The 26,163-nt window shown below is 31.8% G+C and overlaps 1 protein-coding gene across 4 annotated transcripts in view; it reads left to right on the plus strand.

Moving 5' to 3' along the window:
* LOC143072129 (uncharacterized) overlaps positions 1-22,346 on the plus strand; it is a 42,542-nt gene extending 20,196 nt beyond the window's left edge. For all 4 annotated transcript variants that reach the window (XM_076246936.1, XM_076246939.1, XM_076246938.1 and 1 more), the window contains exons 20-33: positions 2,983-3,211; positions 3,918-4,172; positions 4,915-5,002; positions 6,509-6,585; positions 6,979-7,054; positions 8,789-8,989; positions 9,920-10,050; positions 10,660-10,857; positions 11,512-11,592; positions 12,706-12,852; positions 13,686-13,783; positions 15,616-15,809; positions 16,588-16,718; positions 20,320-22,346. In XM_076246936.1, the coding sequence (XP_076103051.1) occupies positions 2,983-3,211; positions 3,918-4,172; positions 4,915-5,002; positions 6,509-6,585; positions 6,979-7,054; positions 8,789-8,989; positions 9,920-10,050; positions 10,660-10,857; positions 11,512-11,592; positions 12,706-12,852; positions 13,686-13,783; positions 15,616-15,809; positions 16,588-16,718; positions 20,320-20,507 (2,094 nt within the window). In that variant the 3' untranslated portion in view covers positions 20,508-22,346. The remainder of the gene's footprint in view (positions 1-2,982; positions 3,212-3,917; positions 4,173-4,914; positions 5,003-6,508; positions 6,586-6,978; positions 7,055-8,788; positions 8,990-9,919; positions 10,051-10,659; positions 10,858-11,511; positions 11,593-12,705; positions 12,853-13,685; positions 13,784-15,615; positions 15,810-16,587; positions 16,719-20,319) is intronic.
* The last annotated feature ends 3,817 nt before the right edge of the window (positions 22,347-26,163 follow it).

A 26,163-nucleotide genomic window follows, 5' to 3' on the forward strand; every position in this document is an offset into this window, starting at 1 on the left:
TAAATAGCGACAAAATAAAGTACAGCAACTTCTAAATAATTAATATAATGCATTGTTTCTTTGGTGTTTAATTGTGAAAAACAATGCTGTCTATTATTGGCATCATACATATATACAAAATTGTGTGAAATTGTAACTCTTTAAAATTTATGAAAAAGCATGTTAAATACCAGTTGACATTGAATGTTATTTGTTAGCATTAATTCAACCAGAACCTGTTTATATTGCATATATTCCAAAGACATTAAACAGAGAAAACAATTTTAGATTTATTTGTATATTGCTTTTTAATTCCGACTGCAGTGAGGGCTTTTTCATCTGTTATGCTAAAAGTGAACAAGTATGAAAATAATGTTTATAGAGGGTGGTAAAGGTTTATTTTCGTGCAACGTGATCACCGTTTTTAGCTCACCTGGCCCGAAGGGCCAAGTGAGCTTTTCCCATCACTTTGCGTCCGTCGTCATTAACTTTTACGAGACAAATTAATCCAAACTGGGCAAAAATCATCATTGGGGTATCTAGTTTAAAAAATGTGTGGCTTGACCCAGCCAACCAACCAAGATGGCCGCCATGGCTAAAAATAGAACATAGGGGTAAAATGGGTTTTTTGGCTTATAACTCAAAAACCAAAGCATTTAGAGCAAATCTGATGTGGGTAAAATTGCTTATCAGGTCAAGATCTATCTGCCCTGAAATTTTCAGATGAATCGAACAACCCGTTGTTGGGTTGCTGCCCCTGAATTGATAATTTTAAGGAAATTTTGCTGTTTTTGGTTATTATCTTGAATATTATTATAGATAGAGATAAACTGTAAAGAGCAATAATGTTCAGCAAAGTAAGATTTACAAATAAGTCGACGTGACCGAAATGGTCAGTTGACCCCTTTAGGAGTTATTGCCCTTTTTAGTCCATTTTTAACCATTTTTCGTAAATCTTAGTTATCTTTTACAAAAATCTTCTCCTCTGAAACTACTGGGACAAATTAATCCAAACTTGGCCACAATCATGTTAGGGGTATCTATTTTTAAAAATGTGTCCGGTGACACGGCTATCAAATCAAGATGGCCGCCACGGCTAAAAATAGAACATAGGGGTAAAATGCAGTTTTTGGCTTATAACTCAAAAACCAAAGCATTTGGAGCAAATCTGACATTGGGTAAAATTGTTTATCAGGTCAAGATCTATCTGCTCTTAATTTTCAGATGAATCACACAACCCGTTATTGGGTTACTGCCCCTGAATCAGTAATTTTAAGGAAATTTTGCTGTTTTTATACGCCCGTCGTCTTTTAGACGGGACGTATTATGGTATACCGTTGTCCGTCCGTCCGTCTGTCCGTCCGTCGTCCACACTTCGGACAATAACTCAAAAACACTTTCACCAATTTCCATGAAACTTAAGTGAATTGTTTATATCTATTGACGTAAGCTCCCTTTCGTTTTTTTTTAAGTTTTGGATTTATGGGGCTTTATTCATAAAAAAGGGGGGATTTTCAACACTTCAGACAATAACTCAAAAAGGCTTTCACCAATGTCCATGAAACTTTGGTGAATTGTTTATATCTATTGATGTAAGCTCCCTTTCAATTTTTATAAATTTCAGATTTTAAGTTTTGGATTTATTGGGCTTTATTCATAAAAAAAAGGGGGATTTTCAACACTTCGGACAATAACTCAAAAAGGCTTTCACCAATGTCCATGAAACTTTGGTGAATTGTTTATATCTATTGATGTAAGCTCCCTTTCAATTTTTATAAATTTCAGATTTTAAGTTTTGGATTGATGGGGCTTTATTCATAAAAAAAAGTGGGATTTTCAACACTTCGGACAATAACTCAAAAAGGCTTTCACCAATGTCCATGAAACTTTGGTGAATTGTTTATATTTATTGATGTAAGCTCCCTTTCAATTTTTATGAATTTCAGATTTTACATTTCCGTGTTATGAATTTTTATGCTTAAAAAAGGGGGGATTTTCCAATTTTGGGACAATAACTAACACTTTCATAAAATTTTATGCAACTTTGATAAATTGTTTATATCTATTGACATAAGATCCCTTTCCATTTTTATAAATTTTAGATTTTACGTTTTCTTAAGTAATGAATTTTAATACTTAAAAAAGGGGGATTTTATGAAACTTATATGAATATTATCTTGAATATTATTATAGATAGAGATAAACTGTAAACAGCAATAATGTTCAGCAAAGTAAGATTTACAAATAAGTCAACATGACCGAAATGGTCAATTGACCCCCTAAGGAGTTATTGTCCTTTTCTAGTCAATTATTAACAATTTTCATAAAATTTGTAAATTTTTATTAACATTTTCCCCTGAAACTACTGGGCCAAGTTCATTATAGATAGAGATAATTGTAAGCATCAAGACTGTTTAGTAAAGTAAGATGTACAAACACATCACCATCACCAAAACACAATTTTGTCATGAATCAATCTGCTTCCTTTGTTTAATTCTCACATAGACCAAGGTGAGCGACACAGGCTCTTTAGAGCCTCTAGTTTATTTTACGTTCAACGTGTTTTTACTTTTTTATTTGACATTCAGTCGTGCAAGACGGGTGCCGCCTCGTTCACGTGTTCTGCTTATTTAATTTTACTTGCATCGTGATTTTCAAAGTCTTATTTTGCATGCTCTGTATTTTTCAAATAAAATTCAAACACTTGGCAGGGATCGTCAAGAAATACTTTTTTAAACAAAGCCGTAAACCAATTATATCATAAATGTGTATACTAAATCGGGAATATCAAGTAAAACAAAGAGTTAATATATAAAAGAAGACAGTGACTCAGTAATAAAAGGTTCACATAAAAGTATTTATTTTCGTGCAACGTCCATTATAGAAATAATTTCACGTTCATAGTGAAATTATGTCTTATTTCACGTTTTTTTCGTGCAAGCAACCCCCCTTTACCACCCTCTTTATATATATTGATTGTTTGTCATTATCATTTGTGTACAGGAAAAAATTCCTATAAAAACACTTCAAAAGAAAACAGAAACAACTGAAGAATACATCATGTCACCTATGTCTCCATCAAAGACTAATAGTACTGTGACCTCTGGTGACCTTGGAGATATCAGTTCATCACTTTCAAGGTCAGGAAGTAGTGGTCCTAATTCATTAGATGTTAACAGACTTGGATCATGTGGATCAGAAGTTGTGGTATCCCAGTCATTGGAATCTGCAGGTATCGTTCAAATATTAAATCGAATTTTGGTGATGAGAAAATGAAATTTGTTTTAAACTCGATTGAATTATATATGAAACAAAAATGACTGAATTTACAGTATTTAAAACTGTTTTGATCAGAATTTCTATTCCTAAGAATGTTTTTAATTTCTTTGTTTCTATTCCTAAGAATGTTTTTAATTTCTTTGTTTCTATTCCTAAGAATGTTTTTATTTTCTTTGTTTCTATTCCTAAGAATGTTTTTAATTTCTTTGTTTCTATTCCTAAGAATGTTTTTAATTTCTTTGTTTCTCTATTGTTTGGTATAATTTTCTTCAAAGCTGGTTTTATGTCTTTTCGTGGTTATTACACCTAATGCATTCTTGATTCTGAATAACTTTTTTCATGCCTTAGCCTTTTCGGGCCTAATTTCATTTTTATTTTTATAAATTAACTGTTAGTGACTTACACTTATTTACAAAAAGTAGGAACAAATAAATGTCAGTCTTATATGACATTCTGAAGTAATTCTTTGTAAGTTGTTCGTTTTATTCAATTTAGACAGAAAGCAATGGATTTTTAAATAAGAGTCTAAAAACATTAAAGTAATATGCTATTTTTCATTCATTTAAATTCAAAATGCAGCTTAAGGTGGTATGGGAGTCTAAAATAAAAAAGAAAGACTAAGATTAGTTTTCATACTTTTTATTGCCTTTTATTTTCAGTATCAAGGAATGTATTATTGTTGAGGGAACCAGTTACAGCAAGCCCTAGAGACATTCACCACGTATCAGGATCAGAGACTTATTCCCCCTTGGAGGTGTCCAGTATACACAGGGATGTTGATCGTAGATTAAGCTCAGAAAATCTGTTTACAAGTCCTGACACTTCAAAAGGAGAAGAGGAAGTCAAGAGAATTGAGACCGGTAGCCTTTCTGATGCTATAACTTGTGCACAGAGGAAAATTGTAACTGAACCAGGTTGATTATACCAGAATATTATGCTCAATACAACGAATCTAGAGTTTGATGAGAAAAATAGAAATTGTACAAAGAATTCCTTTTAAATCCCATGATTTTTCATGAAGGGTTAATCTAAAATATCCAGAGCTACCATAGTTATATGACTAAAATTTAAATTGATGGGAACCATTTTAGTACAAGTTGTATATTTATCACATACTTTTTCTTTATTATTATGTAAACACCTACATTTCTTGTCATTTGCCTTTGGAATTTAAAAAAAAGGAATAACCAATCCTTTATTTTTGTCAGATATCATTTTGAGCAAAGCTTAGTGACAGCCTAAATTTTGGTTGAGAGTTAAAGGAATCAGGAAGTACACATGACAGACTTTGATATTTGTAATTTTAATGGATTTGATATAAATACATGTAGCTTATTCATGGCAAATGGATGTAAATGACTTTCAGAATCCCTCCACACCTAATATATTTCTTTCAGTAATTTAGTATACAAAATAATGTCACAGACATAAGTAATGCATGACCCATATTCAGAAATGGAACTTCTCATTCTACCCTCCAACCTTCATTTAAATGGAATAGCCCTAGCAGAATTTACAGGTTGAATGTTTTATTCCTGGGCACTCTATTGAATTAGTAAGAATCACATTGTTCACTATAAAGCTATTTAATCAAGCAAGCATTAGAATTGCATCCTAAAGGTATATTCAGTTTAGATACAACCTTGTTTATTTTAGTTCCAAGAAGTGGTGAAGAGTCAGAACCTCTGTTTATATTACCAAAGCCAACAACCACTGGGTCAAGTGCCGAAAGCAATGAAATTAGGTAGGTTTTATGACCAAAGTCAACAATTGATTGATCTTGTAGAGAAAGCATGAAAATTTTTAGAAATCACATGCTGTGGATTTAATATTCGTTGGATACCAATTTTCATGGATTTGGAATCGTCCTTACCCTTTTGAATTTGAATTCCAATATACAAAAAATTTAACATTTTCTATAAGAATGTATATGCAGACTTGGCAAAACAACTAAATCAAATATCACTAAAATGCAAGATTTCCTCAATCCTTGAAAATATATGAATCCACAGTACATCAGAATATCTTACTGTTATATGGCATCATTGTATCTTACGTCTCATACTTATGAAATTATTAAGTCTTCAATCATCAATACAAATTCAAATAGTTAAGATGTCATTGTTCTATACTTTCTGTTTTAAGTATACAAACCAGTTTACAATATTGGTACTGTTACCAGAAAAAATACATTTGAACGGGACACTTTAGTGCATTTTCAAGGATTTTAAGAAGATTTGATGAGGGAGAGAATTGAAACATAGAGTAGGTTTCCACTTCAAAAACCAATTAGTGAACCGTAGAAGGTTTTGCCATCCATTCAATTCATTGGCCGTAGAAAGTTCTTAAAGAACTCACACATTAAGGCATACTGAAGTGTTGTGATGTTTCCTCTATATAGAAAACTTTATACTTTATTTAGTAAGGAACTTCTAGGTTACTGGATTTTGCATTTGAGTTGTTGAACATTTTATCAGGGCCTTTTATAGCTGAATAATTACATTAGATGTATGTTTCATTATAATACTTTATTCTGATTGGCTTACTGCACATCACATGTTATTCCATAAGCAGTTGCATTGCTCAATACAACTTTTCATTCATGATAACACGTGGTCCAACAATAAAGTGCACTGGTGAATTAAATAAAAAATATATAAAATTCGTGTTTCCATGATCATAGCTAAAAAATGTAATTATAAGTATTGAATGCTTCTTTTTGTAACTTTATAGGGTTGTAAAAGTGTTGACCATGCGCACATTTTTAGAATGAAGCGCTTCCGCGCTTCATACAAAATGTTCTTCGGTCAACGCTTTTACACCCCAATAAATTTACAAAAAGAAGCATTCAATTCTTAATTGTAAGATATGGGTTTTAATCAGTGTTGAAAGCTGTTGACTGACCCATAGTTGCTTACATCCACATCATTTAGACTGTTAATTTTGTTGCAAAATAGAAAAGTAACATCAAACATTAAATCGGTTACAAATCTTGGGGAAAATATACAGCTTCATATTTTCTTTACACGACAAACTCATCGGAAAATAGTAAAATTTCCCCTCAAACCACACTGATTAAATGTTTGATTTTACTTCTTTACCTTGCTCTTAATTGAATGAGTACCAGGATGTTGTAGGTAACCTGTCGAAAAATAATATAAACCGAAGTCATAAGTCAGTTATATGATAATAGTCTAGTTCATCTGCAATCATACCACACCTCCTTAATTGTATATTGTTATGATTTCAGCCCAGAGATACCATACCAGGACCAAGCTGTGTCCACCACTAAGCCAGACAAAGTTGAAGTGACATCAAAAGAAATAGGTGATGGTTGAATAATAATTAGAACACTTTGCTTATTATGCATGTGTCCAACATGAATTAAGCTATTTGTGTATCTTTTCAAATTCCAAGTAGACAATCACTGCAAACTTTGTTTTATCAACAACAAAAAATTATCTATTGTGTTTTCAACTTATCTTTTATAGATTAAACCAAAATTTGATATTAATTTAACACATATTATATCCTGTGAATTCATTTATTATCTTTGATTCAAATTCATAGACTGATGAAAATCATATTTATGTGGATATTTGATTTCATGGTTTTGCTAAAATCTTCATACGAAAAATGCTTCATAAATTAGAATTAGTTAAAATCAAGAAATTAAATCAGTTATCATCATTTAAACTTAATATGATTTATGAATTACAGATGCAAGAATAATGGCAAAGTGGAAGGACACTCACTTTTATCCTGGCGTTATAAAGGAAGTTTTAGGAAAATCAAGGTTTGTGAATTGAATTGAAGGTATATGACATATATAACTCACTTTTATCCTGGTGTTATAAAGGAAGTTTTAGTAAAATCAAGTTATGTGAATTGGATTGAAGGTTTAGGCCATATATATTGCAACCCTATTATAGTTTTCCACAGATTCACCTGCAAGTTACCTGTCCATTTAAACTTTTGTAAGTTCTATTGTCCCATCTAACAAATACAATAGCTAAATTTCTTGCAAGAGAAATCTATCACTGACTGATTAATTTACCTGAACAAAAAATTGAACTGTCAATGATGGAAATACATGTACAAATAAGTAATTATAAAATTGCATGTGATGTTGTATTTATTCAATCAATAACACATTTTCAATTTGTTTGATATAAACACTGATTTAAAAATTAAAAGTTGATTTCTGATAAAATTTCAACATTCTAACTATTAAAATTTGCTTTATTTAAGTCTGTTCATGAAATGATAATGTTTAAATAAAGGTCTATACATAAATGTATTCTTTATAACTGAACAACCACAAAAAAAATGCAAATTCTTTGAAACATAAATATGCATGCAGTAGTTAAAAAAAAAATCAGAAATAAACTTTTCATAATTAAATCAGTGCTTATATTGAACAGATTGAAAATATTTTATTGAAATTGAAAACATACTGTATCACATGCAGTTTATGTGAGTTTATACATGTATTTCAATCAACAAAGAAGATTTTTTTTTGGTCAGTCAAATTAATCAATGAGTAATAGATTTCTCCTAGAAGAAATTTAAATGTCCAAGTGAATAAACTACACAGAGAACAATAGCTATTGTATTGATTCAATGGGACAGGTAAACTTGCAAAAGTTTAAATACCTTGGTCAAGAGCAGACGACTCTGTGGTAAACCTTCATTTGGTTCGCAATAACACATTTAGAAATATATATATATGTGTACTACAATAGAATTAACATAAATTTGAAAAAGAGTTTCTGAAACTCAGTACTAGATTAACTGACATTCCATGTCATGAAATTAGAAAATCTAATAAATTTTCATAAAACTGTGTTTCACCATCGAAAACATTTTAGCAAATAGAATAATTGTTTCTGATATGGTGTAAGTTTGATACTAGTTATTATTATCTTGATTTTATGGTTACAATGAAGAACTGTGATTTCACATTCGAATAAAAATGTATGATTCTCAGGGGAAATAAGTCCTGTCTATTCATTCCTCTGACGTCAAATACATTAGGTGTTGTCAAGATGCTGTCAAGGATGTTGCATCAAAATGAACCAAGATCATATAGAAAAAAAATAAATTGCATACATTTTCTACTTTATTCACATGTCAATGTACTGTAGATTCATTTAAACCGTAGGCACCAATTTTCTTGGATTGAGGAAATGTTGTCATTGAGTGGATATTTGATTTGATTTAATTTTGAAGCTCTAAGAAAATTTGTACTTCATTTAACATTTCAATTCATGGTTTACCTGTAACCACTAAATCTACAAAAAAAATGATAACTCTCGAATAATAATGAATCCAAAGTAATAATCCCAGAATTTAACTAAATACTATACTTATGACATGAATGTGGTGATTCACACATTTGTAATATGCAGTCATGAAATACATGTTTTGTGTTGACTATTTTTTTTGCAGGTTTAATGTCACAAATTAACAATATTTGTTTTTTTTTCTATTTATGCTGATATGGTCATTTTACAATGTTTTCTTTCAGATATAAAGTAAGATTTGATGATGGTGATGTTCTTGTTATAAAAGGCTGTGATATACTTTTGATAGACAAGTTACCTGTTAGTCAACCAGTGATGGTTCTATCTAAAGATGGCTATTTTTATCCTGGTACCATAACAGAGGAAACAGAGAAAGGGAATGTAATTCAGTATACAGTACTCCAAGGAAATGGTCAGAGTGCAAAGTAAGTATATAACTTGCTGTTCGGTGCAAGCTAAGGCTCCGTGTTGAAAGCTGTACTTTGAACTATTATTGTTTTCTTTTTACACATTGTGTCTTGGATTGAGAGTTGTTTATTTGGCATTCATATCACATCTTCTTATTTCTATATACATAAGAAGTAAATCAAAAGTACAGCTGATTTAAACAAGAACAGCAGAGAGAAGAGCTCAAAATTCTTTCACCTGATTCCATTCCACCACCACTTTGAATATTATAAAGTCAATATTAAAACAAGGATATGTTGTATGATTACCAATGAGACAACTATTTATATTCCAGAAGATAAAGATGTAAGCAATTATATATGTCCCTGTATGGCTTCCAACAATGAGCAAAAACCAATACTGTATAGTAAGCTGTGAAAAAAACATTTAAATCAAATAAAATTTATGCACACAATCGACCCTATTTCAATTCTAGGAAATATTTAAGAAAACATTCAATTCTTATAATGACATTTTATCTTATATGTAATAAATCCAGCTTTCTGTTTGTTTCCTATGCATTATTGTCATCAGAAGTACATTGCACCAGCAGTCATGAATGTTGCATTGTATTGGAAAATAAAATACAAATATGGAATGGAATGGCTCAAAATAACATATTCTGATGAAACTTACATATTGTTACAATCTGTTGAAAGGCAAACATTGCATACTTTAGTATTAATTGTCTCTTACAACAAAGTTCAATAAGTTAGACTTTGGTATTAATTTCCAGCTTCATTGTAGGTGTTTCTTTCATTTTACAAAGTGCAGATTGTCACAAAAATGAACAAAAAACTTATATGTAACAGCAGATAACGACAACCAGTCAGATTTGCTGTGTCATTGACAGAAATCTTTATTTGCTCACATATGAGATATATGGTTATTGGTGTTTACTTTACCAGGTTCAGATCCAGTCAAGTAATACTAAGTGAGGACCAAGCTGCCTGTCTCATAGCAGACTTACAATGTAGGCTTGGTGACCAGTCTGAAGACACTGAAGAACCTACTGCGCATAATGCTAATGTTAGCTTAGGTAAGTAAAGCAATGTACACAGTAAAACAGGAAGGTTAAACTGCAGTGAAAGTAAAACACATGTCAAAATAATTTTACACCAAAAAATGCTTATAAGCGTTTTAATGATTTCCCTAAAGGTTGTAGAAATTTGATAAATCATTGTCTTTTAAACAGCCATTTGCTTTTTGTTTTCAAAATTAATAATTGTGAATTTGTTAACTGTATTGAAAAAAGTCTAGAAACTTGACTCACCACAATTAGACCTCTACATTTCTAGTAAAACCTTCAAAAATATCCTAATTTATAGTAAAAGAGGCGCGAAAGATACCAGAGGGGCATTCAAACTCTTAGATCAAAAACAACGCTATGGCTTAAAAATGAAAAGGACAAACAGAAAAACAATGATACAAAAGACACAACATAGAAAACAGAAGACTAAGCAACACCAACCCCTAAAAAAAGGGGGGAGGGGGTAATCTCAGGTGCTTCAGTACATGTCATATCTTCAATGAAATTGATATCCAAAGCCACAATTAGATTTTGTAGGAAAAAAAATTAGCAAACCTTCAATGAAAAGTTGACTTGCAGGTAGGAAAGTTCTTTATCATGTTTTTATTTATTTCATAGAAAATTTAGTAATGGGAAAGAGAAGGAAAGAGAGTAGATATGAACAATTAAACATGTCAACTGAGGAGCCAAAGCCAGGGCCTAGCAGTATAAAGAAGAGTAAAACTCCATTTTCTCCCACTCCTGGAAAAAGAAAAAAGATTTCCGGACCTTCTACCAGTACGCCAAGAGTTACCAAACGCAGGAAAATAGCAGAAGGTACTATGTTGAAATAATTCAAGGGCTTTTTAATTAAGATGTTTGTTGGATGGTAGGAATGTAAATCCAAAATACTCCCACTACCATCATGCTTTCTTTTAATTTTGCATTTATAGATTTAACGGACCTACAACCATTATTGACCCAAGATCAATGTTCAAAATAAAACAGAATTTGTGCCTCTACTTTTGTTATACATGTATTTACAAAAAGACATGTTCTAATTTATAATTCTAATCGAAAGAAATGAAAAGAAAAGAAAATAACTCAAAGATAATCAATGTTTATTTGCAGTTTAAAAGGGAACAAATGTAATGAAATTCTGTCCTTTCAAATGTAATTTATCCATTTTATATCTTCCAAAATTTATGGATGTAATTCTTCAATGATCTATTGAAGCAAAAAAAATGCCGTATTTGTAGTATTAGATATTTTGATGTGTATTGTTGAATTTTTCAGTGCATAATTTATAGAAATTGTATATCTGATAGCATGATCACTACAGATAAATATTTTGCAAAACTTTTATATATAGATATTGATGGTATTGTCTCACTTATGACTATTTTTTTTATAAGAATCAGTGGTGTCAGTAATTGTTAACAGTTTATATAAAACAATTTGTTCACCATCTTTGAATGGTTTTAATTTTAGATGCTGCTACTGAGTCCACTACTCCTCCTAGTGGAGATACATCCCCAATATCACATAGAAGATCTCCTCGGAAAGGGAAAGGTAATTTTAACTGTATTTTCTTTTTTGAAATTTAGGTAATATTTCGGAGTCCCTCTTTCGTTTAATTATTTTGCTTATTAAAGTTGTTTTATAAGAAATAAATTCTAGTTTATCATTCTTATTTTCAAAACTTCTTCTTTTCGTTTTTAGTACACACCTGTGGTAAAATATGAATATATTGCTTGGGCTGTTCCCATCATACTCCCAACTCATACACTTTTATGAATGAGCTACCCGATGTCATTAAACAATGACGTAAGAATATCAGCATTTTATTGGAAAATGCACAATTGTAAAAGGGAAATCACCACAACAAGGAAACATAAAGGAACAAGCTAGGATAAAATGTGTTATAAGTCATTTTTTTAACATATAAGTAAAATAATCATTTAACCAAAGCTAAATACATTTTGATAGTTGAAGCATGTCACTAGTTCAGTTTGCTTCCTTATCTCATGTCAATGTAATTGTGTGTTTATTGAAGGAAACAGCAAATATTTGACTTCGTCTAGAGTGCTTCCATCCAAAATAATTACCATATTTATTGTATTAGAATAAAAATAATTCATTAGGGCTAGAATTATTTCTTAAGTCGTCCATGCAATTTTCATGCGCCTGCTGAAATGGATGAAGCATTAAGCAACTTCAGTTTGCCTGAACTAAAACTTATACACAAAGCTTATTGCTACAAAAGACAGATTAAGTTCGAATTTGGTGGCCTCACTTTTACTTTTCTTGATTTATGCCCGTTTACAAATGGTAAAATTGCTGACTTATTTGTTTCCGTTCTTTTACAAGTTTGCCTAACCCAAATGTTATAAAACTTGTATGCAATGCTTTTGCCAAAAGATGCAGATCAAGTATGAATTTGAAAAGCGTCATTTTTACCTTTCTTGAGTTATGTCCCTTTATAATGTAATTTGCAAGCAAGAGGCATCATCTGTGTCCCATGGACACATTCCCAATTTATAACTATAATAATGAAAATGTAAGAACATGACAAGTATTATTCACAACACTGTAAGTATATTGAAAGAAGTATCTGTTATTGCAAATATAATTGTAAGATCTTACTTTGAACATTAATTAAAATATTTATATCCATTTATAAAGGTCCAGCTAAATTACCACAGAAATTGTTCCAAGGAATGTACTTCATGTTCACCCAGGTAAAGAAAACAACCGATATTGTAACCAGAGAGAAAGAGATGTTACGAGACTCTGCACAAGAGACGTCTGCTGAGGAAAGTGGTCCTGATGGTATGTTTGTGTCACAACTAAAATACTGTAAATTCAGAAATAATTGCGATGTTTTTATTATTGCAAAAAATGTGACAGAGTTATAATCGCAATAATTCAAACTCTCATTTTGAAGTTTTTCATATGAATTCAACAGGATTTTTCTCAATATCACAAAAATTATGATTGAATTTAAGTCTTAAATGACTAAATCGCAATAATAGATGCAAGCAATAATTTCTGACTTAACAATATCTGTGATTAAGACTTTGTCATTTTTATACTTGTGATACTTCTGGCAGGACTAAAAAATCTCTCTATTTTTAAGTCCTCTTCCATCCTTCCCATTTATGATTCATATCTTCCGTTTTCTTATAAATATCAACCACAAAAGAATTGTCTGTCTTTATTTTTTCATTTATAAGGCCAAACTCCAGCTGAAAATTCTCAAATCTCCAGTTGTAAATTAACAACTTTGTCAAATAAATGATTTATTAGGTGGTTAATTTTACACAAATTTTGTTGGGAATTGGAAGGTTTTTTTCTGATTTCATCTCATTTATGCAATGATAGATTTATACTGTTGTGCAGTCCTTAAAAATACTTGCATATTAATTTTTTATCTGATTTTATTTATCCATAACTTTCCCAAGGAAATTCCATTGGGGAACTGTTTAAATTGGATTTATTAAAATTCAATGGAAGTCAACCAAAGTGTAGTATACTTTATAAAGAGAGATAATTCTGTTTTGACTAGTTTTAGTAAAGTTGAGTGGATTTTACTTTTCATTATTTTTGGGAGCAGTGATATTGATATTAGTTATTAGTTAGTTATTTCTTTATTTTTTTTTTAGATGAAGAGAAGGTTCCATTTGATAAAGACTTCTTGAAAAGCCAAATAACGAGAGAAGGAGGAATCATATTGGATAAAATAAACAGCAGTTTTTTACAGGTACTTTTTATGTAGAATGTGAAATAGTTTCATGAATTTATATACATGTGGTGTATGTTGTTGCAAAATATATATAGATGGTAAGTTTGATTTAAAAAGAATATTCTGAGATATTTGAATCAGAAACTTCTAATTTATACAGTATTGAATATTAATGAATATACAAAAAAAATGACTGATATGTAAAATAAAAAGCATATGTTCTATGTCAGTAAATCACATGTGTTTTCAAAACTGATGAAAAAATTTAAAAAATGCATTACTAGTACATTATGTTTTGATTTATTGACTATGATTATGTAAATAGAATAAATGAAAGTATAAAAAATTATTTTAACAAAAAGACATGTGTTTGATGCTACATTCCTTACATAAGTATCATTTGTTGTGTGTCACTATTATTGGTATACATGTATCCAGAATGACTTGTGTAAACCATCAACTTTTGACAAGTTAATGGAAGAAAAAATAAAATCATTTAAAGACATGATTAATTCTAGTACTTCAGAATTTTTATACAACTGCAAACATTTTTTGGGGTTTGTATAATGCTATAATGTCGTCGTTGTCCGAAAACACATTTGGTTTCAGGACAATATCTTTAGTTTAAATGAATGTACAGTGTATACCTAGATGTTTCAATACCACAAAAGGAAGGTTGGGGTTGATATTGGGAGTTATGGTATCAACAGTTTAGGAATTAGGGGCCAAAAATAAAATTGTATAACAAGGTTCCACACTTCAAAAGGAAGGCTTGGATTGAGTTTAAAGAGTGGGAGGGGCTTCAATTTTTTTAAGGGGTTCATATTTTATTTTTTTTTCAAAAAATTTCAAATTTCAAGAAGAAATTTTCAATTAAACAGTATTGCGCAATATATTTTAAAGATCTTTGACCATACTTTATATTTTGTGTCCAAGTTCGCCCCAACTGTTCAGGGTTCGAACTCTATAGTGATATCGGGCAGCGTTCTCAAAGCATTTTATTTTTTATTGCAAAAGTTGCGAAGTGAAAGTGATGACTCACTTTTTAAATTTTTAAAGAATTATTTATAATCTGCATTTCTTTAGATAGAGTTACTGTGGATTAATTATTCATTGGATACCAAGTTTCATGGGAACAGATTTACCAGGAAATTAAAATTTTTATATCAACAAATTACAAATTTTCTATTGGAAGTATGCATTGAAAATGAAACCACAAAAAATCAAATATGCATGAAAAAAAAAATCTACTTTAATCCAGAAAAAACATAAATGGGATGCAGTAAATTTTTGGATTCAGGAAAAATTGTATTTCATGTATATTTGATTTTGTAGTGTGTATACAAGCCTATAGAAAATGTGTTCTTGTTGAACTTTGGATTTCATGGTTTACCATTACCCAGGAAACCCATGAAAATTGGTATCCCACAAATAATAACAAATTCAATGTTATCTTTCATTTTTGTCCATTGTTCAACCAACTTACAAATAAATGCACTGCGACATTTAGGAGTTAACTGTACACAAAAACTAAAACTACATCTTTCAATCAGTTTCTTAAATGGTCACTTCAATTTGAATTTTATTTAGAGTTATTTAAGTTTTTTAAACCAACTGTTGGATATTAAATTCTCAGATGAAACAACTTGATTCAAATGACCTTATATTTACCAGAGTTCCATCTGAGCTATTTTGGTTTCAACAATCCTTCATTAAAAAGATCTTGATAGAATTCAAATTGACCACTTGCGAGAAAGTTAAAGAATCAAAGCAATGTCTGTTTTTTTTTCTTAAATATTTTACTGTTCTTGTATTATTGATTGCTTTTAAATTGCCATAAAATATTTCAGAACAAATCATCAGTGTTCCTGATATCAAATTCATATGTACGGACTGTCAAGTATTTCCAAGCATTAGCAGCAGGCTATCCCTGTGTGTCACATCGATGGATTTTAGACTCTGTATCACAGCAAACACTTCTAGATTATAAATCCTATATGTTACAAGCAGGAATCAGTATAGAGAAGAAAAAGAAAGTAGAATGGTATGTTAACATTTCCCCCCTTCGCTGATACACATAATTAATATGGCTTCTTCTTACGAAAGCTCTATTTGGAGCTAATGTGTTTTGAGACCTCTTTTGTCGGTACACCTTTCTATATTGCCTAGAATGGTATATTACCTCAAGCATTAAAGTCTGGAAAAATTTTTTTTTTTTTTTGACTGAACTGGAAAAATCAAGAAATTTTTTTTTTAAACTGTGGGTTCATTATTATTCACTGAATACCATCTTTCATGGGTTTGGGTTGACCTCTAAATCAAATATTCAAAGAATAAAATTGAGAATGGAAATAGGGAATGTGTCAAAGAGACAATAACCCGACCAAAGAGCAGAGCACAGCTGAAGGCCACCAATGGGTCATCAACACAGCGAGAAAATCCCCTTCCCTTCAACTTCAGCTTAACAAAAATTTGTACTAGTTCAGTTTTACAGAGATATATTTATGGTAATGTCTGAGTAATATTTTACCCTACAGTTCATTGATGCAGTACTAGACAGTCCAGTAACATTTAGGTCTCCATGACCTACATTTCTGGTAAATGTAACTTTGAGAAACTAAATTGTTAGCTATCAATTTTTTCAAGTTTAATAGCTTGATTCATTTACTTAACAAGAGCTGGGGCTTATTTCTGATTTTCAAAAAAAATTTTGGGAAACTCTTCTACCAAATTGAGTAGTATTAACTAATTGCAAAAAATATATGTGACCATATTCCTGACATATGCAGTTATTATTCAATATGTGTTTTTACTTTGTTTAGGAATGCACATAGAGGAGATTTAAAGGATATGACAATAATGTTAGAGGGTGAGAACTTGGCAGAATGGTCTAATATATTGGAAATAGCTGGGGCAAATATAGTCAAGAAATTACACAGCAGAAGAGCAACTGGTATTTTTTTATAGTATTATAAACATGATATTATAATGCAACATTGTTTTTTTAATGTTCATTCCCATTACAAAATGCAAAAAATTTCAACCATATCAAATGTGTTTGTTTCATAAACTGATTTCCTCAACAAAAACCAAATTTTTAATTGTTGAAAGTTAATTTCCATTCCTTTAAAAAAGATATAAACTACAATGTAATTTGTTCTATATTTAACTGTAAATATACCAGCAACTATATATTTTCTTTGTCCTCAATACATACAGCATCCTGTTATATTTTAATATCTACATTGCAGAAGCAAATCTGGCTTTTCCTTGTTAATTGTTGTCAAATTTTTGTTTCTTTTTAGCTCACCTGGCCCGAAAGGCCAAGTGAGCTTTTCTCACCACTTGGCGTCCGTCGTCCGTCGTCGTCGTCCGTCGTCGTCGTCGTCGTTAACAATTTACATTTTGAACTTCTTCTAGAGAACCACTGAATGGAATGGAACCAAACATGGCATGAATGTTCCTTATGAGGTGCTGACCAAGTGTTGTTACTTTGTAGCCGATCCATCATCCAAGATGGCCGCCAGCGGGGGACTTAGTTTAACATAGGACCCTATGGGAAATGCATACAAATGACTTCTTTTAGAGAACCACTGAATGGAATGAAACCAAACATGGCATGAATGTTCCTTATGAGGTACTGACCAAGTGTTGTTACTTTGTTGCCGATCCATCATCCAAGCTGGCTGCTAGCCGGGGACTTAGTTTAACATAGGACCCTATGGGAAATGCATACAAATGATTTCTTTTAGAGAACCACTGAATGGAATAAAACCAAACATAGCATGAATGTTCCTTATGGGGTGCTGACCAAGTGTTGTTACTTTGTAGCCGATCCATCATCCAAGATTGCCGCCAGCAGGGGACTTAGTTTAACATAGGACCCTATGGGAAATGCATACAAATGACTTCTTTTAGAGAACCACTGAATTGAATAAAACTAAACATTGCATGAATGTTCCTTATGCCGTGCTGACCATGTGTTGTTACTTTGTTGCCGATCCATCATCCAAGATGGCCACCAGCCGGGAACTTAGTTAAACATAGGACCCTATGGGAAATGCATACAAATGACTTCTTTTAGAGAACCACTGAATGGAATAAAACCAAACATAGCATGAATGTTCCTTATGGGGTGCTGACCAAGTGTTGTTACTTTGTAGCCGATCCATCATCCAAGATGGCCGCCAGCGGGGGACTTAGTTTAACATAGGACCCTATGGGAAATGCATACAAATGACTTCTTCTAGAGAACCACTAAATGGAATGAAACCAAACATAGCATGAATGTTCCTTATGGAGTGCTGACCAAGTGTTGTTACTTTGTAGCCGATCCATCATCCAAGATGGCCGCCATCGGGGGACTTAGTTTAACATAGGACCCTATGGGAAATGCATACAAATGACTTCTTTTAGAGAACAATTGAATGGAATGAAACCAAACATTGCATGAATGTTCCTTATGCCGTGCTGACCATGTTTTGTTTATTTGTAGCCCATCCATCATCCAAGATGGCCGCCAGCATGGGACTTAGTTTAACATAGGACCCTATGGGAAATGCATACAAATGACTTCTTTTAGAGAACCACTGAATGGAATGAAATCAAACATGGCATGAATGTTCCTAATGTGGTGCTGACCAAGTGTTGTTACTTTGTAGCCGATCCATTATCCAAGATGGCCGCCAGCAGGGACTTAGTTGAACATAGGACCCTATTGGAAATGCATACAAATGACTTCTTTTAGAGAACCACTGAATGGAATAAAACTAAACATTGCATGAATGTTCCTTATGAGGTGCTGACCAAGTGTTGTTACTTTGTAGCAGATCCATCATCCAAGATGGCCGCCAGCAGGGGACTTAGTTAAACATAGGACCCTATGGGAAATGCATACAAATGACTTCTTTTAGAGAACCACTGAATGGAATAAAACTAAACATTGCATGAATGTTCCTTATGAGGTGCTGACCAAGTGTTGTTACTTTGTAGCCGAACCGCCATCCAAGATGGCCGCCAGTGGGGGACTTTTGAATGAAATTAAACATGTTCCTTTCCTTATCAATGAGGTTGTGTTGTCACTTTTAGCCAAATTTTATATTTTTTCATATGATTTCAAAAACCCAAGTAGAATCAGGTGAGTGATACAGGCTCTTGAGAGCCTCTAGTTTTTTGTGGGGTTGAAATTCTGCACTTAAGGCTGCTAAAAGAATCCTTCCTTTTCATTGACAATTTTACATATTAGCAAGGTCAATTTTGAATATGCATGCATTTGAATTATTGGATAGGTAAATTGCAGAAATGAAATCCCTTATTTTTAGATCACCTGGCCCAAAAGGGCCAAGTGAGCTTTTCTCATCACTTGGCATCCAGCGTCTGGCGTTGTTAACTTTTAAAAAAATCATCTCCTCTGAAACTACTCAGCCAAATTAAACCAAACTTGGCCATAATCATCATTAGGGTATCTAGTTTATAAAATGTGTCAGACGACCGGGCCAACCAACCAAGATGGCCGCCATGGCTAAAAATAGAACTTAGGGGGCAAATGTAGATTTTGGCTTATATCTCTGAAACCAAAGCATTTAAAGCAAATCTGACATGGGGTAAAATTGTTTATAAGGTGAAGATCTATCTGCCCTGACATTTTTAAATGAATCAGAGAACACATTGGTGGGTTGCTGCCCCTAAATTGGTAATTTTAAGGAAATTTTGACACTTTTGGTTGTTATCTTGGATATATTACTGTAGATAGAGATAAACTGTAAACAGCAATAATGTTCAGCAAAATAAGATCTACAAATAAGTCAACATGACCACAATGGTCAGTTGACCCCTTAAGGAGTAATTGCCCTTTATAGTCAATTTTTTACAATTTTTTGTAAATTTTTGTAATCTTTTACAAAAATCTTCTCCTCTGAAACTACTAAGACAAATTTAACCAAAGTTGTCCACAATCATCATTAGGGTTTCTTGTTTTTAAAAATTTGTTCAATGACCCTGTCTGAAAACCAAGATGGCTGACATGGCTAAAAATAGTACAAAAATGCAGTTTTTGGCTCATATCTCTGAAACCAAAGCGTTTAGAGCTAATCTGCTAGAGATAAAATTGTTCATTAGTTCAAGATCTATTTCCCCTGAAATTTAAAGACCAATCGGGCAACTTGTTGTTGGGTTGCTGCCCCTGCATTGGTAATTTTCATAAATTTTGTAAATTTTTACAAAATATTTTCCACTGTCACTTCTGGGCCAAGTTCATTATAGATAAAGATAATTGTAAGCAGCAATTTTGTTCATTAAAGTAAGATCTACAAACACATCACCAACACCAAAACACAATTTTGTCATGAATCCATCTGTGTCCTTTGTTTAATATGCACATAGACCAAGGTGAGCGACACAGGCTCTTTTGAGCCTCTAGTTCTTTTCCTTAGACATATCCGTGTTCACAATTTCATATCAAATTAGATAAAATATTGTTTTCACTGGTGGTGGAAGATTAGATTTAGTTGATTAGATATACTGTAAAAATAGCTTTATATGATATATATTTGCAGATGAAATTGTGCAAGTTGTAGTGACAGACAATTCTTGTAAACCCCAGATTCTACGATCTGCCAGAACATTAAAAATTCCTGTAGTATCAACTGAGTGGTTAATTCAGTGTTTAATCAACGGTCATCTTATGGACTTCACTGGACATCCTATGTATGATTATGACTATATTGATAGTCAAGTGATATGAGACATCAAATTTTTATGGATATTTCCGGTTTTGCTTTGTGTTGTACAATGATATGTTGGACAATTCATGGACAACTGGTGGATTTTAATGAGTAATTCATTATTCTGTAGCAACTGATGGACTTTGCTGGATGTCTCAGATATCACTATGCCATTTCAACGCTTTGTTGGAATGAAATGAGTAAATCATGGCTCACAGTGTGAAAGTAATGAGTAAATCATGGTTTACTCACAGTTATATATATTTCATACTACATTAACAACTGATATACTTTGCTTGATGACTCAGATATCACTATGCCATTGCATTGCTTTTTTACTTTATTCATTGAAAAGTGATAGACCATAATGAATAAACCTGGGCTCACTCTTAGAGTAGTTTATATTTCACTCTTCATTGACAACTGATGGAATTCACTGGATGCTGCAAATATCACTTTGCCATACCAATTCTTTTATAGGTTCATGGTGGAAAACTGACGGACTTTTCTGGGAACCTATAGTGGAATGTTGATAGACTACAATTTAAATACATTGAAATGATTAAGAAGCTGCAAGCATCAGCAAGCAGTATGATAGTAATGAGAAAAAAATACAATTTCAAATCTGACTCTTTTTATCATTTTTTACATAAATGATGTGAATTCTTCTTTAAATTCACATGTTTTTCAAGATAATTTTTTAAACTTAAAGTATTTACAATTTAATTCATCATGAAAATGATATCATAATGTGTCATAAGAATGATTTATCATGTTAAAGGATATAATGGAAAAGAGTCAAGACAGAAAATTTGATTGAATTATATACCTGATTATATGTGTGACTAACTTTCTTACAATATCATGATTTTAAATTTCTCTCCATTGAAGTTTTTAAAAAAAGTGATTGCCATTTTACAAAATTGCTGTTCCTGTATCTTTTAGCTATATAATTTTAACTGTATGAATGGTTGACTTGTATCATTTTGTATGATAATCAAATGATGTGAAAGACGATTTCCCGGTGCACACAAGTTAAGGAACCTAGAAAGCTCATTAGTTAAGGTGGTACCTAACACTACAGGGAGATAACTCTGGAAAGTCAGCTAAACGTTTTAATTACGTTGTGTTGTAATAGGAATATTAAGCTTCTCAATGATCAAAATTGGTGTTTGTCAAATTGCTATATAACCAGTGTAATTTTTCTGACAAAACGGTTGGTTCAACATTTTTTATATTTTAATATTTTTGTTAAAGGGTCAAAGTAAATACTTTGGCAAAATTTTATGAAAATTAAACGAGCCAAATTAATTTTAGTGAAAGTGTTGGGTACCACCTTAAATTTGAATTTGCTCAATCAAACTATTTCCATTATTGTTTGATTTTTTTTGTTTATTTTGGTGCTTTTCAAGAAAATTGGACTGAATAGGTTAAATGACAACCTGGAGATAATTACCGCTTCCAGTGATCTTTGATGGGTGACTGTCTCTTTGATAAAACCAAGATGTGTTATTTTTATAAAATGTTTGTTTTTGTTCACTATGAATGCATGATGGTAATATAGAAAAGAATCAATCATTAGACATGATTATTTTAGTAATGGTTTTTAAGATTGTTATTGTTTGTTTTGTTGTTAGTTATGATACAGTGTTAAATGTCATAATTATTTTATATTTTTCTTACATTTTTAATAATGTTTTTTGTTTTAAATGTTCCTGTATCAGTAATGAATTAATAACAACACTTTTAACTGTCACAAACTGTTCATGCTAATTAGAAATGTTGATCATGTTGATAGATGCTAATGATTTTTGTTTGTGTTTGTATAGTATATTAAAGATGATTGCATTTTGAATTGATCAGATGTTTAGTTCACTTTGTTCTCTTTCAATTGATGAATTATTTATTTTAGTATACTTTCAATCTATTTTTATACTACCGCAAAAAAAAATTGCGTCGTATAATGCTATCATGTCGTCTCCGTCTTCGTCTGAAGACGCATTTCGTTTCCGTACAATAACTTGAGTTTTAGTGAATGGATCTTTAACATTTTTACCTGAAGGTTCAATACCACTAAAGGAAGGTTGGGATTGATTTTAGGGGTCATAGTCCCAAAAGTTTAGGAATTAGGGACCAAAAAGGGGGACCAAAATAAGCATTTTTGTAGTTTTTAAACAATAACTTGTGTTTAAGTGTATAAATCTCTAAATTATTCCACAAGTTTCCATACCATTAAGAAATGGTTAGTATTGCATTTGGAGGGTTTTGGCTCAAAATGTTTTGAATTAGGGGCAGAAAAAGGGGAAAAAATAAGTTTTTCTGGTCAATGGACAATTAAGACAATTTAAAAGCAGTGTAAGGGAAGTAATTCAAAAATATTTAACATATAATGTTTGGTATGTTCGGATTTACTTCCCATACACTACTTGTAAATTATGCATAAAGAAATGTCAGGTTTTAGACTTTTTGCAAAAAAAGGGGGGTGGTGTTAGTTTTCAATTTTTTTTCTCCAAATTTCTTAAATTCTAAACTTTTGAAAATTTTGAAGAAGAAATCTTCAATTGCACAATATTGCACATTAGATTTGTAAGATCTTGACATTTGTTCTGTGTCAGAAACCCATATTATGTCAAAAATTTGATCACTATCCAAATTCTGAGCTGTATCAGGTTCAGTGTTGTGTCCATACTTGCCCCAACTGTTCAGGGTCGACATCTGTGGTCGTTTAAAGCTGCGCCCTGCAGAGCCCCTGGTTATTTGTGAGGAACCACATTTTTTATTGCAGGGTTTTGGGTAACCAAGGATTAAAATGTTCAACAAAGTATAAATTTTCTATAGGCTTGTAAGCAAAATTTTTGACAAACCTGGAAATTGAATATCTACTAGAATAAATTAATCCACAGTAGATTAATGAGGGCCGGGCCTAGTGGCTGGTCACCCTATAGTGATCAGTTTGTCTGTCTGTCCATCCATCCATCCATAACAAATTGTGCCTGCTCTATATCTGAAGAACTGTTATGATTTCAAAGTTTATAATTGACAAGTATATTAAACAGAGAGTGTGTCATAATGTATGTACAACTTCCTAGGTCAAAATTCAAGGTCAAATACTTTAGTTTCAGTTGACGGCCCCATGACCTATGGTTAAGTTACAATTTTTTTACCACATTTTATAAACAGAGGGGCCAACAGAGATGGATCCCATCTCAATGATGTCATCAGTGCTAAAAGGCTATATTACATGATTGACTGAAAGGTTTTGTAATGAGTTAGAATTGGATATCATGCAAACTCTCATAAGTTTATACTGTGACTTGACCGTTAGTGTTGCTTTCCACATATTGTAATTCTAACCAAATTTGCAATTAATTTTTTCAATCCTAACTGTTGAACTTGTCAGAAATTTTAACCAACTCCTTTGGAAAACTGCAGTCAATTCTTAATTGTACGAGGGGATGAAATATTAGCTTAAAATACTTACAATTCTAATAGACTTATCTTCTGGTTCATTGCTATTGTTAAAAATTAGTCAAACACACATATTTTATTGTTATTGTCAGGCACAAGGTACAACTACCTAACGAATAACAATGACATATTGTAAAATTATCTCATGATGCTGGATAAACCAATCAAATCAAAACAGTTTTCCTATCACACTCTGTACAGTGCAATAAGAGAAATATCTCTTTCTGCAAGAAATAGATAACAGGCCACAACTATAAGAAAAATGCCGTCTGTTGTATATGATTATAGAACAACTAATATATTTTGAAAATAACAGACTGCAGTTGACATTAATACACTTGATATTGAATGGTCTTTTGTAACACTATTGTTTAAAGTCGTCAAAATTTGGTACTAAGGCCTAATTTCAGGTGGTAAATGTAAAATCATTTTATTCAATATTTACTTAGTAGAATATTCCAGTAAATTGTATGTGTAATACAATAGATGGTATTAGTTCCTAAAAATTATTAATAATCCTGGATGATATCGATATTAGCTACACAGGGTTTATTTATTCATAGAAAACATCCAAAGAGGAACAACATCTTAACAGCACTGGGTGTTTTTGAAAACAATATTTGATATGGTCTTACTAATTTATAAAACCATATCAACCATCATTCAATATAATCTTACCAGCAGAGCTCTTGAAATTATATTGGTATTATCACTGATAATACAAAAAAAGGAGGATTGTAATTGGTAATTGTAGTTGTTGGTTACAAATCTTGCCACTCTGTGTTGTATTATTTCCACTTTGTTCCTGGCCCATGTGAGCTGTTCCCATCACTTTGTGTCTGTTGTCGTTTTCCAGAGATCTTTTCCACTGAGCCAATTTCAAATAAACTTGGGTGAATGAAAAACAGTATCTACAAAATGACAATACAACCAAAAAGATTTGAAGACGCTTTTTTGAAAAAGATAAAAGATACCTAAAGGAACATTTCAACTTAAAAGTACAAAATAAACGCACAATGTCATGGCTAAATAAGAAACAGACCAACACGAAAACAAAAAAACTATAGTATGCAAAACACAACATAGAAACTAAAGACTGAGCAACACAAACCCTACGAAAAACTTGTGGTAATCACAGGTGAGTTAGCACATCCTTCTCCACATGTGATACCTGACGTGTTGCTCCTCACAACGGCTAGTACAACCCCGTTGTAAGCCTTATTCGGTAGGTCACATTTGGAGAAAGGGGACAGGATTGTAGTTACGACATGAGGAACATATCTACAATCATCTGTTAAACAGACATTCGCAATTTGTAATGAATAATAGCTGTAAAAGAAAATCTTTTAACATTTTCATTATGTCTGCCTTGGTGGAGTCAAGGTGAGACAAGGCTATGCTGTTATCGACAGCAGCGCATTCAACAACATATTAGTTTGTGGTTAGGTCTGGTTTTTGCTTAGTCTTTAGTTTTCTTTGTTGTGTTTTGCGTACTATTATGTGTCTGTTTATCTTTGTCTTTTTTAGCCATGGCATTGTCAGTTTATTTTCGATTTATCAGTTTGCGTGTCCCTCTGGTATCTTTTCCCCCTCTTAAATGGTGAACCACTAGTGGTAGGCCAATGCTATTTGGTATGCAGTTTTATTAGAATTGGCACATCTCATTACCATGAAGATTATTTGGTCCATTGACTTTGAATATTTGCATAACTTACATATTAAAGTATTGCTATTTTAGTTTCAACGTTTGCGTTCTCAAAATAACAAATAGGCGAGAACAAGCTCTGTGTTAACAGTTAAATTACTTTTTCAGAGCTCTCCTCTGAATCGACATATTCAATTTCGACCAAATGAATGATCCATATAGTATCTAGTATAATTTTTTTTTTATTTTTCTATGTCAATCATCAAATATGGCTACAATGGTAAAATACGTTAATTTTCTTATTCATGAAAAAAAATATAATTGACAGAAAATCTGGCAACGTAAAAGTGCTCAGAATATCATGATCTACACTATCAGATAGGTAGAAACTCTAAAAGTTACTTGTAAAAGCAAAAATAATGGCATTTGAAGATTTCAATATGACAAACTATTGGATGACTGTTTAAATAGTTATCAGCCACAAATAATCGGATATATCAGATCTACAAACATGATTATACAAACAAAACTGTTGGGTGAACCGTCAAGGAGTTGTAGCTTGA

The sequence above is a fragment of the Mytilus galloprovincialis genome, chromosome 4, assembly GCF_965363235.1.
Source record: "Mytilus galloprovincialis chromosome 4, xbMytGall1.hap1.1, whole genome shotgun sequence".
In the NCBI taxonomy this organism is placed as follows: Eukaryota; Metazoa; Mollusca; class Bivalvia; order Mytilida; family Mytilidae; genus Mytilus; species Mytilus galloprovincialis.